Here is a 19049-nt window from a genome sequence, read left to right on the forward strand (position 1 = left end):
AATTATTGGCTTAGGAAAATCCATGAATTAAAGGCTTCATGGGGTGAGTAATCGATAGAAAAAAGTCATTTTGGGGGTGAACTATCCCTTTAAGGAACAGAAATCGTTTAAATCATAAAGGATCCCAACCCTAATGGTGGGGGGCTGTTGAAACACGATTTCCAAAAATGTATATAGCACATTTGTTTATGAGAAATGCCAAATGATGCCAAATGATAAAATAGGTACAGTTATTTATTTATTTTCACATTAGTTACATTTCCAGCATTTTAAAATGATCTGCTGCGCTGTCTTTTAACTCATTCCCTGCCTAGAACGACTAAAACGACTTCTGTCCCTAAGCCATGCCTGCCTAGAACGACTAAAAGGACTTTAAAAAAAATAAAAAATAAAATATATATATATTTATTTATTTTATTTCGTTTTACTTTTTTTTTAATTTTATTTCACCCAAAGAAAAGGAGATATGATTTTTCGAAGATCTAGACTCCCATCCACTTCCTTGTTAACTTAAAACTTAAAAATGCTGTATCTCGGCTCCTGAGTACTTTTTTTTTTCAATGAAAAATCTTGGCAGTGGGCAAACGCGGCCAGAAATATTCTGGCAGTGAATGAGTTAAGTATTGTGTTAACCTGGTGTCACCTCCATCTTATGTAAATCACTTCACATTTACCTCCTTTTTGCATTTCTTATTTTACAGCGCTCATCTTTTTAACAGTAGACACAGCAGGCCACCTCCTGTAAGATGCCAACATGTATATATTGATTAATGCTGTTTATGAGTGTAATCTGCTCTTGAATAATTCACACTAGCTTCCATATAGAGTACGACATCAATCACACCCAAACACTCCTCCCTGCTGCATCCCCTCCACACCCAAATTATGTTAACCCATTAAGACCGGGAATGGGGGTCCGCGGCCAAATACATATCATTTTGGGGGTCCTTGACATGGAAAACTTGATATAGCACCACTGATATAGCAAAATACGGTTAGGATTTAGAAAACATTCTTAGATATCTATTTGCCCACGGACCGCAAAGATTTGAGTTCAAATGTTCACTTTAAAAAAATATATACATATTCAAAGATTTGCACACGGTGCCGCATTATGAGCTTGCATATCTGCTATTTTTGAATAGCCCACAGAAATCTAAAATGACCGATGTGTTCCCGGATTGAATGGGTTAATCCATTTAGACCTGGAACGCATCTGTGTCACTTTAGATTTCTTTGGCTATTTTTGAAAACTCTTTAAAAAAAATGTTTAGATTCTTTTAAAAAAAACTGTTAGAAATTAGATTTTTTTTAAAGAATCGCCTAAGGTCTTAATGGGTTAAATCAGAGCGATGTACAGAGAGAGAGAGAGAGAGAGAGGGGGGGGGGGGGGATAACTCTGTCCACTCCAATGGAACAATTATGTTTTCTTTTTTTTTACAGCAATAGAGGATCATCACAGAGTTTCTCAATAGTTCCCGGAAGGAAGGCAGCATCAAACGCTAAGCAGCACAGAGCAGAAGTGCAGCACAACTGTTTTTAAAAGTTGTTTTAAAGAATCAGATTGTATATGTATCGTCTCTGTCGGGTGGCTGTCCAAAACTGTCTCTTTTCAGGATTCAAACATTCAAAAGCGCGCCAAAAGAGGCAGATCTACAAGCTCAAAGCGCGGTGCGAGTTTTGAGCTTTTCGAGCTTGTGGGCCTTTGTGTGACGCTGTAGTATGATCAAGTAGGCCGTTCATTTACGAAAAGACACAAAAAAAGTTAGAATATGGAGATAAGAGGTTTCTGCCTGACAGCAAAAATATGTTCCAATGTAAAAAAAACACAATTAATACGTTAGTCGTTAATTTGTATGACAAATCAATCAGTCACTAAACTTCCATGATCCTGAGCACAGCCCTATATAGCTGGGAGTTGAATCTTTCCGTTTCTTTTTTTCTCCCATATCTCGGGGTCAGTGATTTGCGTGGCATATGCAGGGTCACGCTGCGTTAGCGTGCGGGGGTCATCGGCGGCGGGGCGCGCTGATGGGAGCGGGACGCCGTTAGTATGCAGGGAGGGGGGCGAGGGAGAGGAGGGGGAAATGTGACATCCAGAGAGAGCCGGGACCCTCGCTGACCCCTCTCTATAATTCATCCCCTGGAATACGGGGCGCGGCCCGCGCGGGGGGGAACCGGGGTTCCTTCCCATAGCCACCCAAAAAGAGCAGAGAGAACCCTTCCTGCTCTGCCACACGTCTCTCTGACCTCGTATTAAAGTGTGAGAGAGGCAGGAGGAACCCTGGGAAATGTTGGACATTAAAGTTTTAAGGCTTTGTCCCCCAGGAGAAGCTCTCCAGAGGGGCGAGAGAGGCATGGCGGACTAGAGAGAGAGAGAGAGAGAGGGGACTGAGGATGATGGACCCCATGCTAGGAGGGAGGGAGGGAGGGGGGGAGGGAGGGAGGGGGGGGGGGGGAGAAAGAGAGAGGGAGAGAGAGAAGGAGGGAGGGAGGGAGAGTGAGAGGGAGGGAGAGAGAGAAGGAGGGAGAGTGAGAGAGAGGGAGGGAGGGAGAGAGAGTGAGAGGGAGGGAGGGAGGGAAGGAGGGAGGGAGGGAGAGAGGGAGGGAGAGTGAGAGGGAGGGAGGGAGAGTGAGAGGGAGGGAGAGAGGGAGGGAGGGAGAGGGAAAGACATATGGAATGAGGTGGGATGAATGGACAGAGAGAAAAACTTATTTCAAAACTAAATAATATTTTCTTGTGTGTGTGTGTGGGAACAATATTGCTGTCTGTCTGTCTGTCTGTCTGTCTGGTCGTCTGCTGCAGGTATTGGGCTCCATCCTGTAGCTTTCATTTGGGATATAGATACCCTGTGTGTGTGTGTGTGTGTGTGTGTGTGTGTGTGTGTGTGTGTGTGTGTGTGTGTGTGTGTGTGTGTGTGTGTGTGTGTGTGTGTGTGTGTGTGTGTGTGTGTGTGTGTGTGTGTGTGTGTGTGTGTGTGTGTGAGAGAGACTTACCAGATGTTCTAATCCCAAGGCTTTGATGTTCACGACGTCCCTGCAACACAACAACACATTTGCCTGGTTGTAAATAAAGCAGTCAAACACTAAATGTCACTTCATAATAAGAGCATTCTGAACCACTTCATAATAAGAGCATCCTTAAGCCTGAGTTTAGTTTATACTTCACCATACGACGGTGACATGTGGCAAAAACGGCCTAATCTGCCGCAGTGAGCTTGTAGATAGGCTTTTTAGCTCATTGAGTGCTATTGACATGTTTCATGTGTTTTACCGCAATGCCTTTTTTTTTTTTGAAAAGTGCTCCTGAGCACTTTTTTTTTACTATGTATCTTTCAATGTTATTATGTTATTTTCAAAAGGCAGACAATTAATGTCAACAAGGTCCAATGACCTCGTTGACATTTGTGAAACCACACAGTGCAACCCTCAGTGATTAGCACCCATCAGGGGATCGATTATACTGGAGATAAATATTCTGTGACTACTTATAAGAAAGGTATAAGAAAATTGAAAAATTGCTGGCACAGTTCGCAATTATTTTATTATTTCATTGGCACTGAATGAGTTAAGATTTTCGCCTTAAAGTGTGCCTGTAATGCCCAAAATAGGGACTCCAGTTTGAAAGTGGTTACACATACAAACACAGTGGTAGAGACCAGAAGGCCCCGTCACCCCAGGTTTGTTTCTTTGTCTTGGGGACATCCAGGTGGTTAGCATCAACGCCACGCGGGAGGGGGCGTTGGAGGAGGTCAGAGAGGTAAGCGGGGAGCCTGGTGAAATCTATGATATAACATGAGGTGCTGTATGTGTCAGTGATGAGAGGAACAACACAGGATGAAAAGAAGAAAAAACGCCGGTACTGTAGTGTGTTTGAGATCGTCAATGTCACCATCAGTACTGGCTATTCACACGTCTTAACAGAATTAAGTGTTATTTGTCAAACTGCTCAACTCTCAGTTCTATCTGGGGACGGAGCAGCACTGAAACATACTGATCTTGATGCAAACAGGCAATTGGCTTAAAGCTGCAATTCAAAACTTATTTTAACAAATCTGTACGGTAGAGTATGTTAAAACAACATAACAAGTACATCTGCAGACATTTAGACCCTGGTGTCAGGTAGGACACCTACTGGTTGGAAAGTAATACTGCCTGAAGCTCATACGCCCAATAATATCTCCCCATAGGTTAAGCTGGGATTGCCTCTTGGATGAGTGGTATACGTTTGGTCTCTCACGCGCGGCAGACCCGGGTTCAAATCCCGGGTAGGTAGGACATAAAAAGTTATCGATAGCAGCTTTAATCAAAAGAAAAGAACACAGACAAAGGCAAATAGTCCACATTTTTTTTACTTCCACACTACAGAACTGTTACTGTTACTGTGTGTGTGTGTGTGTGTGTGTGTGTGTGTGTGTGTGTGTGTGTGTGTGTGTGTGTGTGTGTGTGTGTGTGTGTGTGTGTGTGTGTGTGTGTGTGCGCTTGTGCGCTTGCACAGTACCGTGAATGCACATGTCCAGCTTAATTCATATTGAGGCCACACTGCTGGCTGTATTAGTAAAGATGATAATAATAATTCCACCACTGACTACAGAGAGAAACCTAGGAGCTTATTATCTGTGAATTAATAAAAAATGTGTGTGTGATTATCGGGGAAGCAGCCGTTGAATGGAGATAGGAGGAGGGGGAGGAGGAGGTTGAAAAACGGGTTTTAAAAAGAGCAAATTGGCAGTAAATAATAGATGCAATTTTGGCACATTGCAAAATTGCAGCAGACAAAATCAAAAGATCAAGTGAATACAAACAGACCCATTTCCCCCCCCATCTCTCCCTGCAACCCCCCAATGCTGGACCCTATTACTGACAACTCCACCCTGTTCTCTGTGTGTGTGTGTGTGTGTGTGTGTGTGTGTGTGTGTGTGTGTGTGTGTGTGTGTGTGTGTGTGTGTGTGTGTGTGTGTGTGTGTGTGTGTGTGTGTGTGTGTGTGTGTGTGTGTGTGTGTGTGTGTGTGTGTGAGAGAGAGAGGGAGGAAGAGAGAGAGAGAGAGAGAGAGAGAGGACGACTTATCGACAGACTTCAGTTGCTAATGCAGCCGGCAGCATCATCAGTGTAAATCTACACCAATGCTAAAATTACACACTACCTAATCCATCCATCCATCCATCCCTTTATCCATCCACCCATCCCTCCCTCCCTCCATCAGTCCATCCATCCCTCCCTCCATCAGTCCCACCTCTGGGCCATGATGCAGACCAGTCAGCCATTCCTTACTGCCTTCTACAGTCATTTGATTGATTGATTGATTGATTGAATACTTTATTAGAAGTGAAGAGGTACAGTTATACAATGATGCTAAAAGGATAACACAAAAAGCCCTGAGGGCTTGTTTCCATTGTGGTCCTGTGTATTCAATTCATCAAGACATTCAATACTATACAAGAAATCATCAATAGGAGCAGAAAAGTATTTTTACAGGAAAAACAGGGGGGGGGGTCATTTATGTTGGCAAGCTAGAAGACTAGGTCCAGTTGTAAGTTGCAGACAGGTGCTCTTTATGGCAGTTTGTGATGGCTGGTGGTAGGGCATTCCACGTTTTGGTGGCATAATAGTAGAATAAATTCATCCCCATGTTTGTAACGAATCTGGGGGAATGAGACCAGTAGAATACTCTGCCAGTGATTCTCAAAGTCTTTTAAGGTCAAGGACCCCCACTTTGATACGGATTAGGCCACGGACCCCCCATTTGACACGTTGTTTTAATCTCTGGGACCGCCCAAATCGACACTGTAAAAATCCTCATTGTTTTGTAGCTCCAATCGTGCACATTGAGTCTGAGTTACAGATCAATCATTTTAGAAAAATCTTGAAACTGTTTGAATACAGTATATACATATATTTTTTACATCAATCTTCTCTTCAGGGGGGTCCCTGGCACAAAACAGTTTAAGATGGGGGTCTGCGGCCAAATACATACACATTTGGGGGTCCATGGCACAACACAAGTTTGAGGACTACTGCCCTATGAAGTGTCCCCCAGCATGCCCTCTCCAGCCACACCACTGACATATCCAAACAAAAGCCCTTCTTCTCAACAGGGGTGCAACTCGAGAGACATAAAAAAAAATCAGGACCGACGCGGAGGAAAAGAATAGCCGAGGAATGGGAAGAAGAGGGCCGAAAGAAGCAAAAAGAAAAGGAACGCACACACACACGCATTGTGTTGTTTATTGCGCACTCAGTCAAGGCCGCCGCATGCGAGACGAGTCAACCACTTAAGGCAAACTTCATCTAGCTGTAATTACATTACATTCTGACAAACACCCCGACGCATTCATTATACATGACGGTCCGCCCGGCAACCAGACAGCAAGACATTTGTTACCGTGGTGACAGTGTGTGTAATCCGCTAATGAAGCGCAATTAGCGAGAAACAATCTAACATGGGGGGTTGGGGGGGGGGGGGGAGGGGGGCGCTCCATCTCTCTTCCTGCTACCCCCCCCCGCCCGCCCGCCCCAAACACACACACACAGCTTTCTTTATTCTTCCACCCCCCCTTTCAGCTTCTCTCCTCTTTTCACCGCTTTTCTCTTTCTACCTCTGTTTCCATTGTTTCCGTCTCCTTTCTGACTCAACCTTTGTCAACCTCTTTGCGTGCATTTAATATCTCTCTGTCTCTCTGTCTCTCTCTCCTTCTCTCATTTAATATCTCTCTGTCTCTCTGTCTCTCTCTCCTTCTCTCATTTCGTGATGCTGATATGACTTCATCAATAGCCTCCTGTCCAGTGTTGTCCACTCAGGGGCCGAGGGGACGGCTCTATCCATTAAGACACTGGAGAGCTGACATACACGCACGCACGCACACTCACTCACTCACACACAGACACACACGCGCGCAGGCACGCACACACACACAATTTTACATCCTCATCTCTTTTCAAAACATCATATAATCTCCCGAGGTCTTTAGGGACGGAGCCTTTCCTTCTCTCGTTATCTCCCCCCCCCCCCCCCCCCCCTCCCTGCCTTCCACACAACACAGGCAGCTAGTGGCATCGATTTCTGAATTAGGCCCGGCGATATTAAATAATTAATATACTTGCCATGATTGATGTTTTGCATTAGGCCAATATTAGGTTATCAATCAAAATCCACTTGGTTTAATGTAATAATATTGAAAATGTGTCAGGGCCTGTTCATCCAATTTGTAGCGGAGGCAGGACCAGATCTGTAATGGCTGCTGTAGCACACGGCCTGGGAGACACCGGGGGGCCTCCTCCGCTACAACCAGAGAGCACATTACAGCGTTGGGGGTGGGGGGTTTAGGAACCCGGATGGACGGAGAAGAGGGAGGGGTTAAGGTCGTTGAATTAGGGCTGGGAGATGTATATGGATATTATATCGATATCGTGATATGAGACTAGATATCGTGTTGATATTTTGGTAACACTACAGTAAAAAGGTTTTTGATTGATTGAATACTTTATTAGTCGTATAGAAATGCAAACAGCATGTGGTACACAGACATTAAGGCTAAAAGAATGACACAAGAAAGTTGCCATTGTCGTTTCTATGTATTCAATTAATCAACATATCGTAAGAACTTAACACAATAATGCATGTCATCAACAAATACAAACACTACGGTATGTACAAAAGAGATGGGAAAATTACATTCCCTTGTGGTCTATTGATAGAGGTCATTTATAATGCATTGTAATGTTATAAGGCTTCATAACACTCGTTATAAATATTTATCATTATGCATAACAACTTATAACAAGCATAATGCATTATAATCTCAGTGGAACAGCACATTATAACTTCTATAATTTAGTCTGCTATAAAGTGTCTTTATACATTGTACTTTTTATTATTATTTCTTTTATATTAATGTTATCAATAAAATCCAATTACTTAGGGGCGCACTTGCAACATCTTTATGGCCCACAGGTTGGGAATGGCTGATCTATAGAGCAGGGGTCTTCTAAGTTTTTCAGTCCAAGCACCGCCTAGCTGAGAGAGCGATGAAGCAGGGACCCCCGCTACATAAGTGTATAAAATTGTGTTGCAGACTAAACCATTTTATAGATTTTATAGATAGCTTCATAGACTATCAGTGTTGTGTAAATTACTGGTAGATATTTAACCACTTAAACCCTCAATACTTAGTAAACTTGACCTTTGGCGCTGCACTTGGTTTGTTCTTTTTTCCCTCTGCACCAAACCACTTTGCTCCGAGGCGAGCTTGTAGATCTGCTATTTTCGGCAAAGTTTCCCCTCAGAAGAGCGATGCCAGGGTTCAAGTGGTTCATGTAAAAATCCTATCACACAAAGATTTGGCACCCCCCCCCCCCCACCTGTAGTAACTCTGTGGACCCCCTAGAGGTCCCGGACCCCCTGTTGAAAACCCCTGCTTATAGAGGAAGAAGGTTAATGAGGGAGTGTATAGGAGACAGGAAGACAAACAAGAGAGATTCTTCACAACGAACACCGGGGGCTGAGCCGTGTCGCGTTCATCCTCCTCGCCCCGTGTAAACAAAACAAAGAATGAAAACATATACGGGTCATTAAACTCAGGGTTCAGCTTCTTCCCCAAATGAGCACGGGAGCACCATTAGCTTATGTTTTGCAAAAACACACAACAAAGGGTCGTTTTTTAGGTGTCGGAGAGCGGGTGCTCGTCCCGCAAGCGAAAAAAAAAACACACAAATTACCCCTAGAGCCATGCATGCAAACACAGAGCTGTAAGGGACGGGGAGATGAGAGAGAGAAAAGGAGCGAAGGTGGATGGAAAGGAAAGTAGGGAGGAAAAAAAAGCAGGAATGAGAGAGGGGTGGGGGTGGGGTGGGGTGGGGTGGGGTGGGGTGGGGTGGGGTGGGGTGGGGTGGGAGAGTTCTTGTGGTTCCAGTAAATGCATCATTAGTTATCTGTTGTTAATCAAGTTAAAGTGGGCAAAACAAGTGTGAGTGTTAAACGGAGTCTGAGCCAAAGGTCAATAAAACAACTGAAACGATGGCTGTGCAGGATCTGTCACTCTACGTCTACAGCAGTGGTTCTCAAAGTGTGGTCCAGGGAGCGCGCAGCGTGTCACTTTGTGCCGCACTGCAAGCTTGCAGATCTGCATTTTCTTTTTGTAGTTTTTCTTTTAAACGTCACACATTTTTGGAAACTTTTTGAATAATTTTATAATTTTTTTAACGTAAGAATTCTGTTCTGGGGGTTCCTGGCACAAAACCTTTTCAGATGGAGGTCTGCGGACAAATACATATCACTTTGGGGGTCCCTGGACAGGAAAAAGTTTGAGAACCACTGGTCTACAAGTCTATGCTTTCTCTGCACCGTTTCAGTCTCTCTCTCTCTCTCTCTTTGTTGTCCCTTTCCGTTGTCTCTCTCTCTCTCTCCACTCAGCCACGCATCTCATCTCTCCGTCTCATTATGACATCGTGTCATTGTCCCACAGCGCCAAAACACTCACACAAAACTCTTCATCTCACATCATCACCTTTCCTATTCCTGTGTCTCTCCTTGCCCATTATTTGCCATCTACCATTCACCTTGCTCGTTTGCCTCTTTCCTCTTTCCTCCTCTTGCCCCTCCCTCCCCCCCTCCCTCCATCTCTCTCTCCCTCCCTCCCTCCCTCTCTCTCTCTCTCTCGCTCACCCTCTCCCAATCCCCTGTGCTCCTGCTAGCAGACAATTAATTACAGGCCCGGCACGAGATGAGTTGTCATTTGTGGTCAAGTTTCTAATAATTGCATTAGGTTCTTCGTGGTTTTTCTAAAGCGGCCCTCCCTGTCCCTCGCCCCCTCTCTCTCTCTCTCTCTCATGCAATGCTTTTCTCTTTTCTTTTCCTGCTCTTTCTTTTCGCTCGTATTCCCCCCTCCTTGACACGGTGGAGATGAATATCTTTAGTCAGTCAATGGAGGCGACAGAGGGACTTAAAATGCAGAGGCAGTCATTTGATTTTCCAGCTAACAGAGCTGCCCATTAGCACAGCACTCATCAGCCATGCATTGGCTCTCTGGCCTGCTGTCCTGGACGGGGAAACGTTTAACCCTTCATTGTCCAGCAACCCACTGGCTAGAGTTTAAGTCTTTAACCACTTGAACCCCGCCAGCATGCCTATTATTCTGGGGGGAACATTCGCCCCAAACAATAGCAGATCTACAAGCTCAAAACGTATCGCAACGCGACATGATTGTAGATTGCCTATTTTTGGCGAAGAGGGGAAGTAATATGTTGAATATATAGTACGAATGCATATGTCTCTATTGTCTGTTGTACATGAAAATAATAAATAGTGTTCAAAAAAAGGAAAGCAGTCAAAATACAGTTGTAACTCAAGTCCAGTTCTCTAGACCATTGGTTCTCAAAGTGGGGTCCGGGGACTCCCAGGGGTCCGTGGGGGGGTACCAGGGGGTCCCCAGCAAAATGTGTTAATATAGCATCACAATAATTTTAACCGTTTATACTTTGCCTATTCAAAAATAGCAGATATACAAGCACTATGAGCTTGTAAATTTGCTCTGGGGGTCCCTGGAACAAAATATTTGAGATGGGGGTCCGCGGCCAAATACAAATCATTTTGGTGGTCCTTGACATGAAAAAGGTTTGAGAACCACTGCTCTAGACTAGAGGGTTTAAGTGGTTAATTCCAATTCCAGATTGTAATTCCATGACAATCTGCTGGCTACTGCAACCTCCGTGATAGTCCTCTAAAGGTGAGTGTAGCCCTTCAAGCCCTACAAGTCTCTCTCTGGTGAAACCCTGTAGCTACTCTAAATATTCGGCAGGGTCTCATCATTAGTCCAGTTAAACAGAGCTAACAACCCAACGAGGTGGAGAACCCCTTCAGTTGGGTGGAGTTAGCCCCGCTTAGCTCGCCCTGTTGGAATGGAAATAGAAGGGTTTAAGAACCGAATAATACAGTGGATTTCAGCACTTTCAACCTGGTGTCCATATTTTGGGAAAGACATTATTGTCAAAACATTTTCTAAACATTAGAAAAATATCCAATCTACAACTTACAATGTGTTGACAAACATTAACTTAATAACGTTCATACAACCCTTTGGCGTGACAAAAATGACGTATTTGTAACAGAAAACATGTTGAGGCAGGTCCATTTTTTTGGTCGAAAACACGTCATTTTTGGTGTAACATGACAGCAACCACAAACATAATTTATTCTTTATGTTTATGGGTCCCCACAAGGATACAAATATACTGTACGTGGTATTGTTTTGGCGTAGTAGCGACACATCATCATGTCAACTCAACTGTGTCAGAGAGCATTCATAGAGAGTTAGTCTCCTCATAGACTGGCAGATATATTTATTAAAGACTCCATGTGATGAGAACACCTATCCAGTCAAAGTACCCGCACCCGCACGTGTGTGCGCACACACACACACACAGTCCAGATCAGTGACATCTGCCTGTTTGACTAATAGAAGGTAAAAGCCTCATATCAAACAGTCAAAAAATAGACAGGCACACACACACACACACACACACACACACACAATAAAGCAGGCGGCTCAGCTTTCCCTCCAGGCCTGATTGCCATCTCCATAGCTCCTTTTTAACAGGCCTGCCAATTGAAATTGAAATTGTATTCTTGTGTGTACTATCAGAGCTAGACTCTCAGGATTTTATACACAGGCTAAGAGCTGACACACACACACACACACACACACACACACACACACACACACACACACACACACACACACACACACACACACACACACACACACACACACACACACACACACACACACACACACACACACACAGTCTAGAAGGGATAATGCAGGGGTAAGTCAGGGCTTGTCACTCCCCTATAGAGAACTCAGCTGAGGGAATAAAGCACAGACATAAGCTAGTGTTCTTTTTTTTATATAGCTGTGAACGCACGCACACACACACACACACACACACACACACACACACACACACACACACACACACACACACACACACACACACACACAGGTATACAAGCTGCCCTTGTCCCACATGGATGTGGCTCTATACTTTAGCATAATCCCACAATGGCGGAGAGAAGGAGTCCATTAAATGTGGAGCGAACCCATTCAGCACTTTATGTTCCTCCTAGGGAGCGTTACTTGCACTCAATAAAAAGGACCAAAAAAGGCGTCATAAGAAAAGGAACGGAGGATGATTTAAGATTTGGGCTACTCTTATAATCGGACCTTGCTCACACATTCACACAAACAGGTGCACGCACACACACTCAGAGCTCCAAATCTGGTACGGTACACACACACACACACACACACACACACACACACACACTTGAACAACACTCACGGGTCAGGGCAAAGTACTTGGGATGTGACGACCTTGTAAAGTCTACTGAGGTGATGCTGATATCATAAGACATGTTAATAGTTCAGAGAGGAGAAGAAAGGAGAGGAGAAGAGGAGAGGGGATGGGAGGAGAGGAGGAGAGGAGGGATGATCACTCTTTTCTCGTGCATGAAAGCAGTAATGTTATTAGAGGGGCCTGTTCATTTCCAGGCCATACATATGAACACATTAGGCTACTTCATTAGGGCCACCTCCTAATCACACACACACACACACACACACACACACACACACACACACACACACACACACACACACACACACACACACACACACACACACACACACACACGCGAAAGCAAGTGCATCCTCCTGGCATGGACTGTGTGTGCATCTCCCCTCACCTCTGGACCAGGCCCTGTCTCTCAGCCTATACACACTAACTCAGCACCGAGGGGAGAATCTAATCCTGGGGCCAAGTTTTAAAGAATGAACACAACGTAGGGAGGTGGAGGGGGGGGGGGGGGGGGGGGGGGGGGGGGGGGGGGAGAAGGAGAGAGACAGAGAGACAGAGTGAGCAATCAATTTCCCGGCGGCTCGTTGAATAGCCGGCGGTCCTTTTCATGCCTCCCAATTAGAACCTGTCCTCATCAGAGGAATACCTCTCTGTTATTGAGGCGGAGACAATGACGCCCCCCCCCCCCCCCCCCCCCAAAAAAAAAACCCCACCAACCCTCCCACTCCCACTCCGCTCCCCAAAAACACTCGCTTTAGATTGCAGCACTTGTACACAAAGAATACAGCACCAGGGCTGTTATAGTTGTGCTCTGTGTGTTAAACCATTCGATCCGGGAACGCGTCTGTGTCACTTTAGATTTCTTTGGCTATTCAAAAATAAAAAAATAAAAATACAAGCACCGAGTGCCGCGCTATGAGCTTGTAGATCTGCTATTTTTGAAAAATCTTGAAAATGTGTGCACATCTTTGAAAATATATAACATTTATAACTCAAATCTTTGCTTCTGGGGGGGAGGGGGGGGGGGGTCCCTGGAACAAAATATTTTGAGATGGGGGTCCACAGCCAAATACATGTCTAAAAATGTTTTCTAAATCCTAAAAGTATGTTGCTATATCATTGGTGCTCCAACTTTTCCATGTCAAGGACCCCCAAAATGATATGTATTTGGCCCCCCATCACAAAATATGTTGTTCCAGGGACCCCCCGAAGCACAGATCGGAGTCCAAAATGTTCACTTTAAAACATATGTATATTCACGGATTTGCACACATTTAAAAAAAAAATCAGATACACAAGCTCATAGCGCAGCACTCAGTGTCGCGCTATGAGCTTGTAGATCTGCTATTTTTGAATAGCCAAAGTATAAAATGACGGTTATAGCTGAAATCTAAAATGACACACAGCTGCGTTGACACACAGCTGCGTTCCCGGATTGAATGGGTTAAAATCACATGTGGAAATCTTTTTGGCCCGTCCCTCCACAGACCCAGAAAAAAAAAAAAGAAGAAGAAACTGACGGGGAACAATGGCGGCCCGGCACAGCATCTGTCATGGCACAATATGAAAAGATGATCTTGGCACCGAATGGAGAAAAGAAAGGGAGGTAGAGGGAGGAGGAGAATGAGAGAGAGAGAGAGAGAGAGAGAGAGAGACGGAGAGGGAGGAAGATAGGGGAATGGGAGGGGAGGGAAGGGGAAGAGAGGTAATTCATTTGCAAATCAGGCCCTGGCGTTCAGGTCTATTTCAAGCTGCCAGTGAGTGCCAGGAGTTAACAAGGTAATCAGTTTCAATCCTGCCCTTCAATTGTACATCGCACCCTCATCCGGAGAATAGGCAGGCCTTTCTATAGGGGCAGGAGGGGAAATAGCAATCTGGCTGCCAGCTGACTGCGTTGCAGCGCGCGCACACACACACACACACCTGAAGCCAGTACATACACTTAGGCAATGTGGGCGCAGACACACGCACAAACACACACACACACACACACACACACACACAAGTCTATTAAACCATTCAATCCGGGAAAGCATCCCTGTCATTTTCAGATTTCTTCGGCTATTCAAAATAGCAGATATACAAGCTCATGAGCTTGTATATATGAGTTTGTAGATCAGATTATCAATTTTTTTTAAATCGTGGAAGATTTGTGCACTCTAACCCCTGTTACAGGGACCCCCAAGAAGCAAAGATTTGAGTTACAAATGATCGCTTTAAATATATATATATATATTCAAAGATTTGCATACATTTTCAAGATTTAAAAAAAATAGCAGATCTACAAGCTCATATCCTATGAGCTTGTAGATCTGCTATTTTTGAATAGCCCAAAGACATCTAAAGATGACACGGATGCCGTTCCCGGACTGAATGGGTTAACATAAAGCTAACAACACTACATTATGCCCACACTGAGGCATACCTGGCAGACATAACGAGTAATGAAAAAATGTTGATCCATCAATGTAGCTTCTCATCTCTTTCTCTCCCTCCTTCCATCCGTCTGTTCGTCACCACAGCTCAAACTCATTAAACAAGTAGAAAAACTCATTTTCTCTGAACAGCGACTATAGCAAACTCACCCTGCCGGGGGTCATCCCCCCCGACGGGAAGAGTGATGCGAAGAGAAAACATCTGAATCTAAAAATGGTTCATGCTAAATTGGAGAGAAACAAGCATAATTTAATGGCTAAATAATCCCATTAGCCATTGACGTGTTTTACGTGTTTTTTCCCAAAGGCTCTGAGTGCCATTGACGTGTTTTGGTGATTTCAGTGTTTATCCACCAGATGGCGCTGTTCGCAAACCAGCGATCACCATCTGAGTCCTTCAGAGGCACCGAGGCAGCAAAACCCACGAGATCACAGAAAAAGACACCACTTATGACTTCCTGTTTGAAAATAAATAAATAAAAGACCTTTTTGCTTTCTGTTGTTGTGGGGGAAAACCACTCCTCATTCAACTGCCCATATATATGGAATGGAAGATCGCGGCTGGCTAATTGTTTTTCTCCGAGTGTACGAGACCCCGCTTCATCTTTTACAGCGATCGGTGGGTCGGTCGCTGTGAAGAATAATATTCTATGGTTTTTCAAAGGTGAGTGAAAATCACTGGCACTGTGGCAACTAGACAATGTTTTTTTCTGGCACTGAATGAGTTAAGACCTGAGGCCGATTCTACAAATGCCTTCTAAATCCGTAGTTCTCAAACTCAAAGGACCCCTAAATTGATGTATATTTGGCGGCGGACCCCCATCGGAAAATGTTGAAAATTTTGAAAAAACTGCAGATGTACAAGCTTGTAGATCTGCTATTTTTGAACAGCCAACGCTAAATTCTAAAAATTCTTTCCCGGTTTTAATGGGTTATAGTACATCGTAAAAACGGTTTCACGTGCCCGAAAACAGCAAGACCTGCAAGCTCACAACGCATCCCATTGCGAGCTTGTACCTCTGCAATTTTTCCGGTGCGCAAAACCGCCATACGAGTAGAAATCAGGGGCTTAATCCTCTCTTCCCTCCTCCTCTCTCTCTCTCTCTCTTTCTCTCTCTCCCCCCCATCCATCCATCCATCCATCCCCGTTTCCCTCCTGGCTGTGTCAGCTGTGGCCAGACTGTCCGACTGGCAGTTAGCCCCCGTTAGCCACTCATCTGCATAATCAATATGACAACCTTATTTTTCTAATGCAAACAGGATTTGGGGCAGAGGTGTGTGTGTGTGTGTGTGTGTGTGTGTGTGTGTGTGTGTGTGTGTGTGTGTGTGTGTGTGTGTGTGTGTGTGTGTCACACAGCAGTGGCTGCTGCTGCCGCTGGCCAGCTCCAGTCATGGCCCTCTTTAGCCTTAATTAGATTAGGTGCGATTATCCGGGCTCGGCCTTACAAGTGTACAGGCGGGATAAAGTGTCCACAAAGGGCCGGCCTGTCACGGGGTGCGGGGCTGTGGTCTGCAGGTTATCACAGCCACATTGTTATTCATATCATCTACATACATACGCCACCCCCCCCCCTCCTCCTCCTCCTCGATTACGTTGTTGTTTTTGTTTTTTTATAAACGTCTGCTGCGGCGTCAAAACGGCGTGATCGCTGCTGGGCAAAGCAAGTCTCACTTTCTGTTCACCTCTATTCTTCTCTGTCTGTCTGTCAGTCAGAAAGACAAAACAACGTGGCCCAGACGTGTGTGTGTGTGTGTGTGTGTGTGTGTGTGTGTGTGTGTGTGTGTGTGTGTGTGTGTGTGTGTGTGTGTGTGAAGTTCAAGGTAAAGGGAAAACCAGAGTACCCCAAGGCTCTGTGCTTCTACTCTACACACACTGGTACATGTGGTAAAAGCATTAACCACTTAAACCCTATTTCATAGTTCATCGTGGTGTTGCACAGCGGGGAAAAAAACAGCTGATCTACAAGCTCACACCGCTTGTGAGAGCTTGTAGATCTGCTATTTTCAAGGGAGGGGGAAGAGAAAATCTTTTTTTTAAATAGCCTATAATGACATGTATGGGTCAAAGTGGTTAACACGCGACTGTGCGTTGCAGGGCACAGATGGAAAGCTAACGTTTAGGGGAAGGGGCTAGAAGTGATGCGGCTGTGGCTCATGGGTGTCGACATCAAGCAGACAGTGGTGTTAATAATTCCGCTCTGCCACCCAGATCAACACTAATTGGATTCATGCACGCTGCGCTAATCACCGCGGACGGCAGTAGGTGACTGCAGATTAAAAAAAGAAAAGAAGTGCTTTGAAAGCCTGTGTGCACAGCAAAAAATGCACATGCACGCGTATGCGTGCATATATATATATATACAGTATGTAAGCTATACCTGCTAAAAGAAGTAATGTGTCCATGAAAGAATGCCATAACAGCAGGCAGTGAAACGTAATTCATTTTGATTCATTCGTGTCCGAAAATTAAACCCGGGGCTTGATTCACTGCACTGTTTAGCTTTTCTTTTTGTGTGTGAAATACTTTTTCTACCTTTTCTACTAAAAACATTTTATGGGCAGTGACAGATTTCTGGAGTCTGTCTATATGGGTGAGGGTATACACATAAAGAAGTTAAGTGAATTATTTCACTGTGCTGATATTTATACACTACTGTATATACACTTTCCATGCAGTCACATGTCGCTGTGAAGGAATACAGAGAGGGAGAGAGGGAGAAATGGAGAGAGGGAGCGACACAGACAGACAGACAGACAGACAGACAGACAGACAGACAGACAGACAAAAGAGCGAGGAAAGGAAACAACAGAGAAACATAAAAGAAAGTAAGACAGAGGAGAGGGGAAAGATACTTTTTTAAGCTAAAAAGTATAGAACCAGACAGAGAGAGTAAGAGAGAGAGAGAGAGAGAGAGAGAGAGAGAGAGAGAGAACGAGAGAGAGAGACAGCTTATGATGGAAGTGGGCGAGAAATGTTTGCATTTAAAATTCTAAATCAAGTAGCCCGAATGAAGGAGAGAGGAGACGGTTTCAGAGGGATGTTGATGTTTTAAACGTGTCTTTTTTCCCTTCTCTCTTATCCGTTCCTCCCCCGGGTTGGCTGATGTGGCTTGATCGCGTCTCAATCTCTTTAATTTTAATGACCACAGAATCAATCCATAGCCGCCCGCCACCCCCCCCCCCCCCCTCCCCTCCCTCCCTCCCTCCCTGCACCCAGGAGTGACAACACGCCGCTTGGTAAACACACACAAACAGCTATGATGTGGGAGCAGATAGTACACTCTGTCAGCCATGACTCTGTGTGTGCATTAGAGCGGGTTTTATCACAGAAATAGGATTTCATATGTCCCGCTGTCACACACTGGGCGACTGATGAAGCCAGCCAGCATGTGTGTGTGTGTGTGTGTGTGTGTGTGTGTGTGTGTGTGTGTGTGTGTGTGTGTGTGTGTGTGTGTGTGTGTGTGTGTGTCTGAGAGAGAGGGGGGAGAGAGGAGGGTGGCTTCATAACTTCCGTACTGTTGGATATTGTTGAATATGTGAGGCACTGACCCAATAAGCTGTAGTATTCTCATCCTCTCAGTCATCATTAGCAAGTAGGGTACAAGAACATGTACACACACACACACACACACACACGCATCTGAAATCATAAGTCATGCGCTTCGGGATATAAAGCTCATTGCTGACGAGCAGTGATTATTGCTAAAACAAAATGTCTGTGTTGAAGGCACTCTGCTCCTGACAGAGGTACTTGTTGTGTCTGAGCTGCCGTGTGTGTGTGTGTGTGTGTGTGTGTGTGTGTGTGTGTGTGTGTGTGTGTGTGTGTGTGTGTACCCAATCTGAGAGAAAAGAATGCTGCTACTGATCAATGCCATTAGCAGAGAGCTGCCAGAGCTGTATTTCTGTCCAGTGTGGGCGGGAGGGGGGTGTCAGAGGTCAATCGCATGACGAAAAGGCACTCTCTCCTAACTTGTATTATACACAAGACCAAGGAGCTGATGATGGACTAAATGGAAGAGGAGGAGGGCTGGACTCCATCTATAGAAAGAGTCAGCAGCTTCCAAGTTCTTCGGCGTTCACATAACAGCACACCGGTCGGTCATCTGGTGAAAGAACCACAACGATGCCTCTTTCACCTCAGGCGGCTGAAGAAATCCACCGACGAAAGCGTCTTGGATGAACCACCCGGCTGGCATGGGACCTGCACTGGCGCTGCAGAGGGTGGCATGGACAGCCCCAGAGCATCAATGGATGTGAGCATC

At 45.0% G+C, this 19049-nt stretch overlaps 1 protein-coding gene across 1 annotated transcript in view; it reads right to left on the reverse strand.

Moving 5' to 3' along the window:
- rsrc1 (arginine/serine-rich coiled-coil 1) overlaps positions 1–19049 on the reverse strand; it is a 200478-nt gene that overhangs the window by 118424 nt on the left and 63005 nt on the right. The window contains exon 5 of the mRNA XM_084063809.1: positions 2998–3037. Coding sequence (XP_083919935.1) covers positions 2998–3037 — 40 coding nt within the window. The remainder of the gene's footprint in view (positions 1–2997; positions 3038–19049) is intronic.

This window comes from Gymnoscopelus microlampas, assembly GCF_963454915.1.
Source record: "Gymnoscopelus microlampas genome assembly, chromosome: 8".
NCBI lineage: Eukaryota > Metazoa > Chordata > Actinopteri > Myctophiformes > Myctophidae > Gymnoscopelus > Gymnoscopelus microlampas.